The sequence below is a fragment of the Haliotis rufescens genome, unplaced genomic scaffold (assembly GCF_023055435.1).
Source record: "Haliotis rufescens isolate VD_foot unplaced genomic scaffold, xgHalRufe1.0.p SCAF_2, whole genome shotgun sequence".
Taxonomy (NCBI): Eukaryota; Metazoa; Mollusca; class Gastropoda; order Lepetellida; family Haliotidae; genus Haliotis; species Haliotis rufescens.
The window spans coordinates 60,230,715-60,250,077 of NW_025963890.1; the positions used below are offsets into that span (position 1 = coordinate 60,230,715).

At 39.5% G+C, this 19,363-nt stretch overlaps 1 protein-coding gene across 1 annotated transcript in view; it reads left to right on the forward strand.

Annotated features, from left to right (window-relative positions):
• The window catches only part of LOC124143754 (trissin receptor-like), a 56,162-nt gene extending 37,620 nt beyond the window's left edge, over positions 1 to 18,542 (forward strand). Inside the window, exons 3-4 of the mRNA XM_046512829.2 lie at positions 9,013 to 9,173; positions 16,979 to 18,542. Coding sequence (XP_046368785.2) covers positions 9,013 to 9,173; positions 16,979 to 18,199 — 1,382 coding nt within the window. The 3' untranslated portion in view covers positions 18,200 to 18,542. The remainder of the gene's footprint in view (positions 1 to 9,012; positions 9,174 to 16,978) is intronic.
• The last annotated feature ends 821 nt before the right edge of the window (positions 18,543 to 19,363 follow it).

Consider the following 19,363-nt stretch of genomic DNA (forward strand, 5'->3'; position numbering starts at 1 on the left):
ACATGATTCTACATGGCTGTCATTCTCAATCACAGATATCAATCATTTAAATACACCTGTCGGCTCCTTTCCTTGTTGATTGATTGATAAATTCAAGTGTAACTGGGTCGTTACATGTATTTTACCTTTCAAGGTAAAGCGTGTTTTCAAAGAGCCAACGTTTTCAAAGAATTTAGCAATGAAACATGTTATATTCTAAATACAACAGTTACTTCTTCTCGGACATAAATAGCTGTCGTTCAATAAAGAAAACTATTGTCATAAAAATCCATTTCCTGGCTATATCCGTTTTTATTGAGAAACACATTCACTGTGACCTAACAACTTAGAATACGTACATTTTCTATCTTGTATTTATAATTACATGCACTTTAATGCCAACAAAATGTCAGAATTTACAATTTAAATATCAGTATGCACGAACTTCGTGATTCACTATGACTAAGACAAACTCTTAATCATAAGTCCATAATCATAAGAAATCTCAACTAAATGCAGAGTCCGACCCGTGAAGATCCGGGGTAGAATAGATCTTCAGCAACCCATGCTTGCCGTAAAAGGCGACTATGCTCGTCGTAAAAGGCGACTAACGGGATCGGGTGGTCAGGCTCGCTGACTTGGTTGATGCATGTCATCGACCCCAATTGCGAGGATCGATACTCATGATATTAATCACTGGATTGTCTGGTCCAGACTTGATTATTTACAGACCGCCGTCATATAGCTGGAATATTGCGGAGTGCGGCGTTAAACAACAAACAAACCAACCAACTAAATGCAGAGTCCATTGTACGATTCCGACTATATCATGAGCATGGGTCTTCAGAATCCCACAAACAAACTTCATTCCTTGTTCCACGGGACCTCTGTCCCCAAAACGTGATGACCACAGATACAGTCACATATCTATCGTCAGAGGTTCAGGACAATATGTCAATCTCATTAAAATCAGATCTTAGTTCTCGCTATCGCTTAACAAAAATCTGAGGACATCCCATTACGGATCACGACAGAACGACCTTTCATCCGACCAATCAAAGCGTCGCTTACCAGATCATAAAAGTGACAGTCGGAATGTGTTTTCTAATCATGCAATCTCGAGAACGTTAACACGGGGTAATCCGAACGACAATACGTCCCGTACGACTGATTCCGTCACAATTATCGTCTATCTCTCGCTTCCGTGGGATAAACCTTTGAACGGAGGAGGCGTTGCACAGTACGTGGGAAGCACTGCCACACAATCTCAACCATAAATTTGGCTTTCAGGAATGTTCGTTTGTCAACATATTTATTCTGAAATGGAAGTCGCCAGGTTGAAACGAGTGCCGTAAAGCTCGAGAAAGCTGCTTTCTAATTGGCTAATAAGTGTCGACTTCTTGTTAGTCATGTCACTGGTCGGTAAGAGTTCACGAAAGGTCGTAACGGGATGTCCTCAGATCTTTGTTTAGCGGCAACTTAGATCTGATTTAAATGAGATTGGACAATATGTCAAAATGAATGCAAACGCCACCTGAAGAATACAATATGTGAGATGCTGTACTTCCTCTTTGATAACATCTATGTATAATTTGGGGGAAGACATTTACGCAGGTAGTAGGCATTCCCATGGGCACAAGTTGTGCCCCCTTCTTGCGGATATGTTTCTTAATGCATAAGAATCGGAATTTCTGCTCGGATTCGCAAAGTCGAAAGAAGGCAATTTTGGCCAAGAAGTTTAACTTAAAACTCAAATATATCGATGATCTGATATCGTTCAAAAACCATGAAATAGCCAATTCCCTTCCACTGATTTACCTTCCTGAACTGGAAGGAGATCTAGACCAGTGAGACCGCCTCATCTGTTTCATATTTAGATCTATGCAGACAAAACACGACAAGACTGTATGCCAAGAGGGATGACTTCGTCTTTCCAATATGTCGAGCAATATTCACGCAGCTCCGGCCTTCGATGTTTACATTCCACAACTTCTGAGGTGTAATCGAGCATGCTACATCTAGGAAGAACACCATACGACTCAAAAGTTGTTAGATCACGGTTACCACAGGACTCAGTGAAACTTTCAAAAATGCTCTATGGGAGGCATGTGGAGGACATTTCCAAATTTGAGGCATCAGTGACAAAACCTATGTCCGATGCAATTCCCTATTTTGACTTGAAAGAAGAATTTACATAAACGAGGACTACATAATGCGTCTCAAAAGTATTGTTCCCGTTATATCTGTAATAAACCATGGAATGGTTGTAGTGATTGTAATGTGCGCTACAGGTAACATACCAACCATCAGTTACGTCATGGACATTCGATCAAGCCTGAATTGTGTCAGTTTCTTTTCATATTTGTAGCAACATTAATGAAATATCTAACTGAGGTGGTCAATGAGTGATTTGTTTCAGTTTATTGTTTTGGTTTAACGCCGCATTCAGCAAATATTCTGGAAATGTTTCGAATACGATGACATGCAACATCCAAGTCAGTGAGCCTGTCAGACGTTCTTACAAGCGTTGGTTGCTGAAGACCGGTTCTAACTAGGAACTTGACGGGATTGTAAATGAATGTGATTTACCACATTGAATCATTACATCTTTTTCAAATAAGCCTCAGTTCTTGTGTCTCTCGTATTGTGCGGTTGTTTATGGATCGATATTCTCTCATTAGTGCTACCTGCCACCAGTCACTTCCCTTTAAACAATTGTTATGGGTGTATCTACTACCTTCCCTTCTTTCCGCTGTTGTTCACGGACTGTCACACAAAACAAAGTAATGAACAATGTATACGCATAAGTTGAGCATCATTATATCAGTATAGCCCATTACAGTTATAACAGATAGTTATAACAGATAGTTATAACAGTAGTTTTAGCGCACAGTTATGACAATATATTCCGGGAAATCCATTGTTGTCTTCCATCACCGAAAACAAAAACTCAACAATTTCATTGAAAACTGTCCAAAATGTAAGGGTTGTTTTTGTTGTCAAGTAATCTTTATTTCTCGTAAAAAAAACAAAGCTAAGAACATTAAAGAGAATAATATATTGTTTCAAGACTCAAAACATTTGTTACAAAGTGTATCGGGGAGTTCCGCTATGTCAGTTTGATGTATTGCATAGAAGGTGTTGTAAATATTTATGTTCGGCTATGAGAATCCATCCCCCAACAACCGAATGGGGTTAACCATTCCAGTGTTAGTTTATGGAAGTCTGGGTATTTCCAGAGTAGGATAAATCAGGGAGGGAAATGATACATAGTGATGGGGGGAGGATGATACGGTCACTGTAAATGGATCCGTTAATGACTTCATTTCTTATTCATGAACATAACCGGGGAAGCTGATTGCAAACAACGTTACACCTTAAAGACTTCGCAGAAAGTATTGAAACATTATGCTATATGATACAATGATACCATTATATAGGTTCACGTGGCATTTTCGGGAAACAAGAACAAAGTCGTCTCGATAGTAGCCTGCCTGTGCAAGCTACATACATCAGTGTTTACTGTCCAAGATTTTATAATGATGGCTACCATGCTCCTGAGACGGTTGGGAAGCGGTGGTTAGGGTTTGCTCGTCACGCCAAAGGCCCTTCATGGGTACAATGTGTGAAGCCCATGTCTGGTGTCCCCCGCCGTGATGTTGCTGGAATATTGCTAAAAGCGGCGTAAAACTCACACACTCACTCAGAATGCTCCTTGGTCATTTTACCTAAGGCACATATAACTGTGTGATTAATTTGTGATCTCAAGTTTCAGTTATCTATCACCACTTGAACTAACACAATACAAAGGTCACTTCAACTGTCTAAAATCATTATTCTAAATATTAGGAATATTGGAACGCAAATAATGGGAGGAGTGAAAATTTACATATAGATGAAGACGCGTGAGCATGTTTGTTAGACCTGTCTTTCAACCGTATTTGAATTATATCGTGGCGTGTCAGCTTCATATGGTATGAAACGTCGAAGACATCTATTTGTTTTAGACGCACAAAGGGTTATAATCTGTCATTACTCTGATTCATTCTGGCCCGCCTAAAGGATGAACTCTCCACAGTGAATTCCAGCGTCTTGGACGAATGATTAAACTGCGGTATACATGTATGTACATATAAACATGAAGACATAGGTGTCCCCATTCTAATCTAAGGCTTATTTAATGAGCTGCCTCTTTGTATCTCATTGAGCCAGCATTTAATGTAAATGATTCTAAATTTACTCAATACGATTCAATAATGTTTTTGTCGCCGTTTATTTATGTGATGAGTTTACCTAGTAACTTAATTATTTGTATAAAAACGTAATCAATAATGAGATCATCGACATTTGCTGTATTGAATTTAATCAGTGTAGAGGATCCTCGCGTCCTGTGTTTCCGAGCCCCTAAGAAGTATTTCTGATAACGTGTTTAATAACAATCCTCTCACACAAAATTATAGTCTTACGTTTGAGAATATTTGGTGGTGAGGTGAGGTGAAATGGGGTTCAATGTCGCGTCCAAGATTATTGCATTTATACAGCGGCGTGCATGCACGTGCGTGTGAGTGGGTGTGATTGTCCGGACTACTGCCGATTTCATAGGGCTAAGTCGCATGAGTACCCAACTCAGACTCCGTGCTGACCAGTCCTAGTTTAAGCCACTTATATAGGTTAACAGCAAGTACCATCTTTTAACGTCTTTTGGTGTGACGCTCTACCACTAGGCCACGGAGGCGGTCAACACTTCGATGGTCAAATGACCATGTCTTCAAAATTTTATAGTGATAATGCCTCGCACAGCGAAACAAGTCGTTCAGGCGCCATCTTGTCATCGTCACGTGATTTCGAGCCCCTCCATTACTTTAAAGTTAATTTAAAAAATAGTTGCACAACATGATCAGTCACATGACATTACAGACAGGATGCTTACAAACAGCAGCCGATGAATCATTGGTGCATTCGATTGTTCTGATGCAAAAATAAGTTTGATTCAGATGTGCATTAGTGAAAAAGTAAGTAAGTTTGAGGTATGTTTTCATTACTTGTTGAATATGATACCTAATGTAGCTTAATTTGTAACATAACTTCAGCGGCAAGTGGCGAATACATTGAGGTCTTCAGTGGGCTTTGAAGCGTCTACCTTGATTACGTGTTTAAGCACGTGGTCACGTATTGTTTATGGGCTCGAACAGAGGTACCCGTGAATCTCGAAAACATGTGACAAGGAGGTATGATATATTTATACAGTTTTCAAACGATGTAGTATGTTAAAAAACCGTGGTAATTTCAACAGAGCCTATTAAAATATCACTTTCAAATATAATTCCTATTGACGACATCCAGTGAAGCTGTATGTAACATGAATAATGTAACACGACTACCATCAGTTGGTATCTTTCCTTTATCGATTTTATCAAATATAATCATTAGACATACATTGTAGAGACGTCCAGCCTCTGTGGGAATACCGTCTGTATAATGTTATAGATGACTTCCTGCAAGCTTGGCGATAATTCAATCGATGTATTGATTTGATATTTGTCGGAATTAGTCAGACGGTCTTTCGTGTTTTAGACATACACTACGGTCCGTTTAGCTTTGGTGTAAATGTGCCTAAGGCAATAAATTAGCTCTTTCTTTGGGACTCTTCGATGTTCTGCTCATGGTCGGAATTTATTGGCGTTTCAACAACTGCCAAGTGCCAGAACCGTTGTGAGAAGAAATACATCATAACGTTCTAACGTTGTTGTCTGTTGAGATCAAAGTATTTCACTCTTTCCAAGGGGCGGGTGTCCTGTCATTCTTTGCCCTTAAAGGCCATGAAATACACACAACTTTCATTTCACATATCTCCGCGCCAATAAATTAAACACTCCAAGACGCCCCACGTCTGAAAACAGTGTAATGAGACTCAGCCATCACGTTTCCAAAGACGCACGTCGTAAATCTCCCACATAGTATATTCCTTCCTGTACAAGAAAGCATCACTTATTGTAAAGACGTAACATCTTAAATGCCTATGCACTCTGGAGAGTCGACGTCTCATTGGGATCTCGTATAATTAGGCAGGCAATGCTTGGTAATGTTAGAATACCGAACGCTAGTTATTAGTTGTCTGCCGTTGGCATCATTGTCTGTGTCATGTCCCGTGTGCGTCCTGCAGCTCTCGGTCATAATGACATCAACTAATATTATCCCAAGGAGGGCAAATTCTTTTTTCCCATGATTTTCAAGATCTTACAAGGACTCGACATCCAACCGCCCACAATATTAGATTATACTTCTATAAAAATGTTCGTATAAAAAGTAAAGTAGGCGTTCGGAGAATTAAACCATGAAAGGAATCTCTACAATGCTAAATGCCAGCCTCTTTTATTAATTTCAACACATTTTCTGGATTACACCATAAAAACAACAGGCAGAAAATATATAAAATATTAACAAGTAAAAGCTCTTAACAATTTGATATTTTTCAACAGAAAGTGTTATTTCTACAGAAAGTAGATGGGATATATCGTGGATGTCGTTTTCGACTGACTAACTCACCATGACTAAGATAATGCCATTTATTAGTGCTATTTTTGTCTTGTTACATACTGTTTACGAACGAATTCAAATGGTAATTTGTGGAGCTTTCTTCCCAAACCATTAGGCAAATGGCTTTGTCACAGCAATATCTCCAGCTATCATGTGTTTATACGTCTAGAAATCTCGTTAGTTCTGGGATTGACGTATGTGTACATGTGACTGATCATGAGGTCTTAGCACACTGTAATTATAGGATGCGGACGGTGGGTACCTTAATACCAATGTAAGGCTAAGTGGACGTGGGAGCTAAATATGTACCTACAGTCTGTGTTCATAATTGATGATCCTCTGACTGCCATTTTCTAATACAATATACAAATAGCAAATTCGACAAGATATTATATTTATTGACATTGTGACTGTAATACAGACTTGTGGGCGCGAGTAAGCTAATCACTTACTCAGATAGAAATGATTACAACTGGTCCCCCAGTACTGGTGTACTGAATGAACTATATGCCTTTCTGAGGAGACCCTTGGGAGCCGATGTACGTTTTCATGGCCGAGTTTAGTAATTTGTCAAAAGCCGTATTCAAAAACTGTGATTCGTCTGACATTTGGCATCGCTTTTATATTTTTTACCCTTACACTTTACAGCATATATTGTACACCTTGTTGGTACCATACTATGAATTACACTGTATGTGTCCATGGTGTACGTGTCCCACATTCACACAACGTAACGACTACCCTCATGCGTAAGATCGCCGGAAACATTTTCTCCCTTAAGAGGATTTCAACCCCATTTGACAAGCACAATTACAAGGCTATTTTGTGGTCTAATGCACGTCCAAAGCCATCAATCATTGTCCTTCGCTGTCAATTTTCGACCAGAGATGAGATTATAGATACGTCAAGTTACAAAGGTTATATTGTTCAAAGACTAAAATAAGTCTGCGAAAATATGGGACACTTTGATAAACCATTAAATATTCACAAATCCCAGGCATCTTAATCGCCTTTAGGTGTAATTACTATCCAGTGGAAAACATGTCAGACGCGCTGTATGCTTTGCCAGCCACTGTAAACAGCGCAGTGACGTTTGAGACAGGGAGTCTGATGCAGGACGTGGGGTATATAACCAAGAAACGATACTTGACTACACATTCATAGGCACTATATCTAATGACCTCCAAGATGCTGACAAACACAATCATTTACCGGGAATCTCAAATCTGATGATATACTGAACATCATGTTCTACTACTGGACTGAGAAAGACACAGTTTAGCTCTTATAGCATTATGTCCTTTTGCTGTCAAAACCGATGGTTACATTTTAGAACCTAATAAATGCATTTAGTCCATACATCTATTTCATAATGAACAATGGATGAACAATATTTTCCTTACGTGGAATATGGATCGATATTACCCATCAACTATCAACCTGATTTAGGATGCGTTTGACATTTTGATAGAACATTGGATTTCACAATGGGATTTGTCAGTTTCTAAAATTTGTTTTGATTTTCTAAAGACCGAGACGCACAGAGTTTTTAAGACATTGAAGAATGGGGAGACTCTGCGACTGGTATAAATGGCTAAATCATACGCGCCGCATAATTGTGAAATGGCGTGCTCTGCGAACTATTCGATCGAATGCAGATTTAGTATATTTTCATTGACATTTGACTAGCACATTGCTGCCACGCAAAGAATTGCTTGCTTCCTTTTGGGGCTTACTTCAGGAAGGTGGGTGCCAGATATCCACTGACTTAATAAATGTTGTTTTTTTTACTTCTTAATTCTGACAGTGCTTAAAAACAGGATTAGTGGCGTGCCCAAGTTTTGACGAAACAAGTTTAGCCAAGGCATGTTTGTTCAGCCGAATAAGTCAATTAAAAATTGATAAGCCGGTATGGCATCGTGTCGGAAGTGCTGCTATAATTACTCTTAATTCGCTAATATCAGTTTATAGAAACCTACTTCCGTGTCTGAGAACACACTGATGCATAGCATTCCGGGTATAGATTAATTTAGGAATGAAACATGAGAGCCGTGAGCTACGTATTTACAGTATGCTAACTTGCATCTGATTTTAAAATCCCCAAGTCAGACCAGAAGATGATGTTTTTTGTCGAATATTTTGACAAGCGTGGTTTTCGTGGGGCCTTTTGATACCCGGTATTCCCACACATGTCATGTATACAATATATGAAGCGAACGTTTTTTTATGCTGGACACGCATGCACGCACGCACGCACGCACGCATGCACACAATCTGATCTTGTGTCTCAAAGGGATGGCCCAATGATTCTATTTACTCACTGTTCTGCCTCATTGTATGTCTGGTCGCGCCGATTATTATCCTTGATCTGTCAGCGTCATAAAAGTGCTATTTGGTTTCACTAATATCGTAAATGTAAATATTATACGGAGCATGCTAAGACATCCTGTTCGAAGAAGTGATTATTCCCGCTCTTAACTCACGTATATGTTTCAGGGAATGTGACAGTACTGATCGTCATCATCAAGAACAAGAGGATGAGAACACGGACTAATTTCTTCCTGGCCAACCTAGCAGTAGCTGACTTTCTTGTAGGCATCTTATGTATCATACCAAACCTGTCCGTCAACCTCTCACCGAAGTGGCGTCTTGGACGTGTAAGTACTATGTCAATGCTGCGGTGTTTCAAAATGTCTATTTTCTTAACGTTTCGATATTTGTTACTGTACAAAACGTTGATTATACGTAATCAAAATAGGATTATAACCTCGACACACCGGAATCCATTTCAGTCATGATCCACACCGTAATGATAACGTTGGTACATGCTTCACTGTTTAACTGCCGTCGTAGAATAAGTAGAGTCTCCGAAAAGAAATCTAAATATAACTTAATATAATTTAATAAAACTAATATAACTTAATATCACTCCACCTTAGTAACTTCTTTGATAGGCATTTAGAAGTTGGAGTCCTAAGTAAGGATGAGAATTTATGGATGAACAACTTCTTTATTACAATTAAGAGCGACGTTTCGATGTAAGGATACTCCACATAAGGAAATAAAAGCAACAAATCCTCGAACTCACTCACTCAAGTCCAGATAAAACTGCTAATAATATTAATCCAGTACGCATTCAGCAATGTAAACAACAGTTAAGACGTAACTGCTCACATTCCATACAGTAGTAGTAAAATGTTTATTGAAGTGTCACACGCACAACATGTACAATACAAAATCGATGTAATAAGATAAAAGGTTTTTGGAGTGCGTCCAGCCAGATATTGGCTCATGAGACACTATATACAATATATATACAATATACAATACAAAATATATACATAATATATATAATGTGAGATTTGGGAAATTAAGCTACGAAATCAAAAGACTCACAGGAAACAATAACAAACTCCTCGATTCAACAACGAAAGAAAAAGAAAGGATAGGTAGAGAGAGAGGTAATTTAATAATCATGGCGACGACTGTCGTCTCTTCAACATTTTTAAAAGCGTTTTTTTGTAAAAGATTCATTAAGTAAATAAATTTCTCTTCTTCGCATATCACATAAAAATAACGGTTGTTTTCTTTAGCTGCACAATATAAATCATGCCGTAAATCTTCATAAAAATTGCATTGTAGTAAAACATGACATTTATCTTCCACCAAATCACATTTGCAATATTTACATAACTTTTCCGATAGTGGTATAGGGGGCTTGGAATATCTGCCTGTCTCAACAAACTGAGGTAAAATTCCACATCTAAACTTGGCTAAAATACGGCGGTGGTCTCTTTACAAAATATTTTTTAACATAGAAATCAACAGAAGGTGTACACTTATACTTTCTGTAAGTACGTAACTTATTTCCATTTACATTACCCGTATCATTCCAAAGCGAAGTGTGCCAATTAACTGCATCCTCTTGAAATAAGACGTTTTTAATACACCTAACACAGCGTTTAACACCCTATCTGATTTCCAGTAAGTGAGTACAATTATACTGGTTCAAAAGGTTCATTATTTTACTATCCCAAGATGTGGTAAAACATCCAGACCATCGGTGAATAATAATAGGCTGGCGCGCTCTTGCTGCATAGATACATGTATGGAAAGCAATATCTTGCATTTCTCCACGCGATAATTAACTCTTGGCATCAGGTGTACGCCGTAGCTGGGGTGTTATAAGCCAACAACAGCAGCCCTATTTTATTGTACAGTTGTGACGTTAAGGGATACAATCAGCCTCCGGAGATATGTGTTTTATCACTAATGCTCAGCCATAAGACCCTTTTTACAATCTAACAGCTTTTAACACTCTCCACTCGCATTTAATCATAATGACTTAGCGCGATAGTTATAACGCCATAGGCTCCGTGAGGATTCCAGGAGACAGTTATATCAGGTGATTTTATGTCATTACTGTATGGATTATGGGACAGCAATTAACACTGGCGCGTATGATGTTTCTTCAGTAAGTATATTTATCGAGAAAAGTGAATTGCCTTTTCTCACTCTTTGAAATTACAGATGTCAACATAATCATATTCAGTGTAAATGGCATAGACAATGGCATAATTCGTTTGGTGGTGTTTCATCTGTTGTTTTGAAAGCCGTTACTAATGGTGGATTTATAGCTCACTTAGAAGCCAATACAGAGACCAAAAGTGGGATTCACACTTCGTCCCCATTGGGGAATTGACGCCAGAAAGCCCCTATAGTATGGTCAATGGTCAGTGTAGTGCTGAAGTGAAGGAAATTAGGAGATAAACAAATTGTGTTTTCAATGAAGGACTATGTTACCTGTAATTTTAACAGCGCCAAATTGAATTTGGAACCAAACGCGCACCTGTTTCAATCAGAGGTGGTTATTGTGATTTGATACCTCTGATTTAACAGTCAGAATCGAGTTATTTACACATTCGAGGTATGTATTTACGTTGACATCCTGAAGATACACCATACACCATATACCAGTTTTTAACCCAGTGACTTATTTTATTGCTAAAAACATTATATGAAACTGGCCAGTATGAATAGTTTGTCTTATGTATTCCTCTATATGTTTCAATTATGAAATATATGTATGTGACTTCTACGGCATTGTGATAGAACCAAGATTAGAACTCAGTTTGTGTGTCTGCACACAATGAGAATGTGTCCTTGTCAGTAGTTGAATTGAGACGGTCCTCGATACCAATGCATTTTTTTAATTATCAAATACTTATGAGTGAGTGAGTGAGTTTGGTTTTACGCCGCTTTTAGCAATATTCCAGCAACATCACGGCGGGGGACACCAGAAATGGGCTTCACACATTGTACCCATGTTGGGAATAGAACCCGGGTCTTCGGCGTGACGAGCGAACGCTTTAACCACTAGGCTACCCGACCGCCCCAGATACTGATGATACCAGGTATCATTTTCTCGTTTGAGTTATGAGAATGTGTCTTTGCCGTCAGCTGGAAAGCATCACGTCTCCGATACTAATGCAGTAATTAAACTATCAACACGGTTCAGTTTGGGAGCAGTTCTTGTGAAGGCAATTTTCCCGACATCTCTAACCATCCCTTGGAGATACTGTAAATCCGATTTCAAAAGCTCGTCTATTCGTAATTGCTTTCGGTTATTACTTAAGGGAAGTCACAGCGCTGTAGAGATACTTAAAGATGTTTGTTTGAAACATTTCACCTTATCGCAATGAACCTACAAACTTTTGTTCCAGCTTCCTATCCTTCCGACACATATAAGCCGAATATTCTAATTATTACAACAGTTCCTTGAAAATCGTATGCTATTAACGTTCCATTAACATTATATACACGTAAGCTTGTATTTACAGTAAACTACGGTTATAACGAACATGCATATAACGAACTGACTGATGTAACGAACCTATTTTTCAGTCCCGACCATTTGTTGTATAAATGTCGTTTATATGCTTATAACTAACTACGGTTATTACGAACTAAAATTAGTGGTCCCTTCGAGTTCGTTATAACCGTAGTTTACTGTATTGAAACTTTTCAGTTCATAAATGAAACGATACAACTATCGATATTTGAAGGTTGAGCTATATCAGCGCTCACGTCAAGTATTCACGATCCTCGAAATATGTAATCTTAACCACACCAAACGGTGTCCCAGGTACACGCGGCAATCTTTAGGCAGTCGAGCCAGTCAACCAATAGGTTAATGATATGCGTCGATGGGGCATGATGTGACGAGTTCCTTCACCTCATCTATCCATCAGAGTTGGGAATCAAAGAAACAACGGAGAAACCATATTCAGTGTCTAATCTGGATCTATACATAGATATTCAAAATGATGGCAGTCTCTGTACCAAGCTGTGCGACAAAAGAGATGATTTCGATTCACCAATCGTGAATTGCCACTTCATGTCGAGTTCTATACCATCACCTCCAACTTATGGCGTCTACATGTCTGCTTAGGTCCTTTAGCATATGCACCATTAAATTTCACGGAAAGACACTTTTTGCTAACAACTAAGCTTTTCAATCAAGGTTTCACCACCAAAGGTTTATTTTAATGATTCCTGAAATGTTATGTAGACAGTCAGAGAAGTATACTTAGGGACCCAGCGTTTAATATTTGAGGGCAAGGTTTTTTTGTTGGAGACAGGATATTTGTTCGCTCTCTGCGTAAAAAAACGCAGATATTTTCTGTGCAATTAGGAGCTAAACAATTTTTTTTTGGCCACAACAGGTTTGTTTAAATGTTGTTTGACACCCAAGTCAGCTGTTGTCCAACCACCTGAAGTCTTCCTGTTAATAATCGAGTATCGGCCAGACAGACCAGTAAATGATAGTTTGATCAACGTCCCTCGACGTCGGTGTAAAATGACCAAGCCACTGAGTCTGACCTCCGGATTCTATTTAGTCGGGCGTGATCGCCTTTTAAGAGAGATACACAGAGTCATTGAGCGCTAACTTCTGTTTGGGGAAATATCAGGAGTTATATTTTTCTTAGTTATTGAAAACGAGAGATAAGAATCGTAAGTTCGTGCTGTTGGTTTTGTTGTTGGTAACTACATCCCTGAAATGTTGACATGGAACACTGGAAAATAACTGTCATTAACGTTTTAATAATGGTTATCCCCGCATATAATAAATCCCATGGGGACCAGATTACACCCATAAAAACCTATTGCTGGTTGTAAGAGTCGACTTAATCACCTGCCCATTCCTACAAGTGTCCACATAAAAATATCTACTATACTATTTTTCCTTTCTTGCCCAATGGATTTTGTTTTTGCAGATTTCCTCTGGTGTTCACGTTTTAAATTTAAGTACAGGTACCTTATATGGTAAGGCTCCTCAACATGTCTGTTTTCGTCTTGTCGTGCGCCGATGTCTTTAATCATAGCTCGTTCTGTGGACGGCCTTTCTGCTAGTCCCAACTTGGTTATATACAGGCTGATGGTGCAGGAGTGCCTAAGACGTGTACGATGCCGTAATCGGCCGTGCTCCGAGTTGTGTCTCCCAATTGTGCAGGGATCATATGATTGAATCTCAGCTTCGCCATGATAATGATCCTTTATATGTCAGGACAATATAAGTCGTTTCAACCAAAGTGGTGAAGCATCAGAGGACTTTACTAAACATGAGTGTGAGTGAGTGCGTTGGATTTAACGCTGCTTTTAACAGTATTCCAGTTACATCACGGCGTGTCAGCTTAATGTGGGAGGAAAGCCCCAAGTGATGCAGGTCTCAGACGTTTACCACTTCGGTGAAACCCACGAGCACGGGTATGGTGCTGACAAACCTAGAAATATAATCGGAGCGAACCGGGATTCGAACCCACAATCATAGGTTTCTGGCGTGCCCAAGGGACGCAACTCTGCACAGCGAATCGCGGCGCCTTAGACGACTGGGCCACCCGTGCCCCCCGACTAAACATGACATGTCGCTTGTCATCTTCATTAACTATACTATCCCAACCAATGCCTTTAATTTACACGGAGTGTTCACACCTCACTTTATAACAATTGTGTGAGCGGCGGGGGATAACGGTAGAGCAGGACATGCTTACCCTTTTCACGAACACCTGTTGTCATCACTGATTTTCTGTGATCCATCACAATTTTGCCTATAGAATCTGATTTTGCATATATTCCACAGTTTTTAATGTCTTCTGCCCTTAGCGTTTAGTCTAATATCTAAACGATAAGGCAACACATAAGGTAAAATAATACAGCACATAGAAAATACCAGATCCAAGAAAAAAAGTTACATGACCTTATAGGCATTATTCCTTGACATGCGTCCCCTTGTGGTATTGGTCAGCTAGAATGTCTGAGTTGGATCAATGACACCCTGGCGTTTCAGTTATATTGTGAGGACCTCAACAAACACAAGTGACAAAAGTCGCTAACGTTTACAGTTTGGTTGAAATCCAGGAGCACAGGTATGGTGCTGACTGACGATGTGTTATACAATGCCAAATACCAGGATAACAGAAGTGGTTCTTGGCATGTTCAGCAACGCATCCCTGCACATGTGACACCCTTTCTCTACCATTCCATCCTTGCCCTGATAATGAAGCATGTATTCATAATGCGTCGTAAGCACCGAAGGCATGTACACAGCTATGGTAGAGTATTTTGTGTTTCACATTCAACAGACAATATGTTTGAGCTCCTACTTTCAAACAAAGTGTTTAGGACCACATAAAACCTTATGGATAACAACTTATGGTTTATTGCATTAGCGACGTTTCGAAGTAGTTTCTTACATCGTTATCAGGCTGGAGTGACTACAACCAAGTGAAGAGGAGTGGTAACACGATATATTGGGATAAGCGTCCGATAAATAATAACAACAGGTAACAGATAACACTTACATGTAGCACACAGATAATTGGATGAATAACAAATAGCACACAGGTAATGAAGCCAGATAAGGATTAAAAGGTTATAACAGGCTGATTGGGTACTAATTTAAAAGGGTCGATTGCTTGATTAGGTCGCTTGATTAGATCTTCATGGGCAGACGAGATGTAAACCATTGATCGCTGTTGATCACAGGATTTCTATGGCTTCTAAGAGTTTTCTTTTAATTGAAGTCCTGATGTTGGGTAGAGGGGATTTAGACTTTGTCAAACTGAATGAAATGGCTCGGAAACTTTTACTGGTGGTCTGATAGGGCTGATGTCCCGTCTGAATTTGCTATCAAAGTTTTAGTTTTTGTGAAAAGAAACCGGAAGATGGAATAAAACTCCGTTGAATGAACGTTTATGCAAGTTGGGTGATTTTTTTACATTGGAGATAAATTCCACTATATCTTCAAATGTTAATATTTCAATGAAGAAAGGGACTTGTACATCCCAAAACACTATTTTAAAAGACCAAATATGTTAAAACTCCAGCAATTATTTAACTGTCATAAGATCTCTGTCCAAAAGAAACCATGTAAATTTGTTAATATTACAATGAAAGTTGTAAAAAAAGACTTCCGGTTAACCTCTGTCTACCGCGATGTAAAATACTGTTTGTACTTCATATGCCGATACACTCGGCCTGAGAGAAATAGAGTGTTGTTCTGTGATGCGGGTATCTGCTGGGTGGGAGGTTTCACCAATGTACGTGTCACCACAGTCACAATTTATCTTCCAAATCACTGCTTAGGGGTGTTGCTTGTTGGAGGGAATGTTGAGTGAAGATGGTATCGATGTCTGCTTCGTGCTTGAGGAATCTGCTGATTTAATCTAAAGTCTTCCCAGTGTAGTGTATGGTGATCCTGATGTGTGCGGATTCTGGTATGGGTTTTTGGCTGGAGTGTGCTGGAGATGGTCCTCTTCACTAGCTTGGTTAGAGGAGACATGCTGCAGATAATTAAGTTCATGGTCAATGTGAAGGTTGCTGGAGCATATGCTCTTTCCTCTCTTGGTCAATGTGGAGTTCATGCCAGACTGGTTATTTATTCTCTTGCATTGACAATTTATGTTTAGTGGGGTGGTTGAATGCCAGTCAAACAGAAAGAAAAGGCTGTTTAGAAAAAGTGACAGAAAAAAATATTGTAACAAGTCCCAACACCTCCTGTACAAAGTTATGATTCAATAAAATAAATTTAAATTCATCTTGTGCCTAGCTAGTGTGGTTTCATTGTTCGCGTAAAACGACTTCACGTGACCTGCCAGGACAACATTTACAAGAGACGTGTTGTGTGCACAGTTGTAGAATCTTCAAAACTACATAGTTTATATCATAATGTTTAATAGTAGTTTAACAATAATGTCAAAAAGAAAAAAGAAAAATTCCGTATATAATGTTTAAAAAAATGATGGTCTACCATAACCAGCCCTTTTCATGTGAATGTGGTATGAGTCTGATTAATCAGAGATGCATACACTCTCATTTAAATCAGATCTTCATACAAATTCAATTCTATTTGTTTATGACAATTTTAAAAAGTCTAAAACGATTATGTGTGTTCTTCTTTCAGGCGATGTGCAAGATCTATTACTTTGTCCAGAACATGAGCTACACGGCATCGATGTTATTTCTCGCCGTCATCGCCATTGAACGTTACGTCGCCATCATGCATCCCCTGCGATCACGCCAACTCTTCACCAGCGTTCGACTTCAAATAGCCCAGGTCTGCATCTGGCTAGTTGCCTCCATCTCCAATGTACAATTATTATTCATATTCGACATCCATGGAATGGTGGGGTCCGACGGTACATATAGTGAATATTGTTTCCATACTGCTTCAATATTTACAATGCGAGCTCTCGCGACCGTCAACATTGTTCTTTGGTATACGGTTCCTCTAGGCGTAATGGCGATTGTGTACACTCGTATTTCGATAAGTTTATGGTCCACAAGTAAAAATGCTTTGGTTCAATCAAAGGAGAGCGATTCCTACAAGAAAGACCAACATGCCATTCACAAGAAGCCTTGTTCGTGTGTTCGGCTGAATGACAGTCACAGCAGTGATCTCGACGATAAAGAAGTGACCAAGGTTACGTGTAATACAGGTGTTACGGAAAATAGTTCTTCTTCTGAGACAAGAAACGAAAAAGGTTTAAAATCAAACCTTCGTAATGGAAGTACGAACAGCAGTTCCTGTCATGATGGTCGACGTTCTCCAAATAAAGTTCGATACTGTCTTCCTAACGACAAAGGCCATGCACACAGGCAGGAAAAGAATAAGACACACCTGTCAACAAGTCGGTCCCTGTCCCCATGGCAAATCCGACGTTCCACACAAGCCCGTCAATCACCCAAACTTTCCAAGCGTGATTCGCCCAATTCGCTCAAGATGGAGGTGTCCACGGACATGTACAGTGAAGTGACATTTAGTGAAGACACGGACAGTGTTCGGAGCCGGGTCTCGGTAAGGAGGCCTCGCAACACACGGATGAGCTCCCGGAAGGCTCTGTCCTCGAGACGTCGGGTTATTAAGCTGCTTATGGCGGTGCTTGCCACGTTCGCCATTTGCGTTCTGCCACATCACTTGCGCCTTCTCCTTCACTACTGGCAAGTATTCCCGGGACCAAATGTCAGCCTCTTGCCACCGATAACATTCATAATGCTCTATCTCAACAGTGCCTTGAATCCTCTTCTGTATTGGTTGTTTTCAGACAGCTTTCGACGGAGTTTCAAGGATACATTTTTCTGTTGCCGGAAAATGTCAAAAACTGGACGTTATACTGTCACTTAGAATATATAGTCGGGTCATCGCGTTTCGTACTATGTATTTAATAGAGTCACCATTTTATGAAATAACTGTCTAAACTGCTTATTCAATAGTTACATTTCTGACATTATTGTTTCGTGGATGAACTTCTATTTTACTCGACAGTAAGTCGAGATCCGTGTTGCAATATTTCATGTTCCAGTGTGTTTGATGACCAGACACATCTACAAGCTGAGCCCTCGAGCTCGTTCCTTAAAATTATATTAGCTTGGATTTTAACGAATTCGTAGCACATTGTCATGTTCAGACACCAAATATACAAATGTTCTCCTGTATAGTTTCTGTACATGTTGTTGGCAACATTGGGTATTATATACGTCTGTTAAATGTGTATCTATGTCATGTAATGTTTTGTTTCGTATACAGACAAATCTCGTTACCCCGAACTAAATTACTTCGAATAAGCGTGTCGATAGAATTGCACGGTTGAATTACTCCCACTCGGCTCAATTCGATCTTGGGATAAATCAGTTATAATTCGTTCGATTACCCACGTGACGTCGAGTGTTATAAAACCATGTCTTTCATTATGATACCGGTGGGATGGAGAGAGAGAAAGAGAGAGAGGGAGGGGGGGGGGGGGGGGGGGGGGGGGGGGGGGGGGGGGGGTTGTTGGTATTTTGTTTTAGAATACGATTGCCACGTGTTGGGATATTGCGTACGAACGGCTAACTGCTGTATTCTTAAGTTTCGTTATGTTTATGGTGTTTATGGTGTTTATATCATGTGTCGTGACAAAGGCAAAACACAGAGATCGTGATATTATGTGTAACGCTGATGCAACGGTAGATTGGTGATACTCCTTTTCTAACATTGAGTTATATATGCTGTCGCGGCTGGTTTAAGAGCACACACATATATATATATTAATCCTACAACGTACATCTTCAAATAAAGTCGCAGTAAGTATCTCCGCAACATGGTGGATCGTGACACCCTGTGAGTATTTTCCGCACCCAATAGCATTCCCAAATCCTTGTCGTACGACTATTGTAAGTCTAGGTTAAGGTACAAGAACTACAATGATGTGACGTGGAGAGGGTTGTTGCTCATGCTTTCAGTCTCGTCCAGGCTCTATTGTTGCATGTTGCCATGGAATATTGTTGACTACCGTGTAATTCAACATTA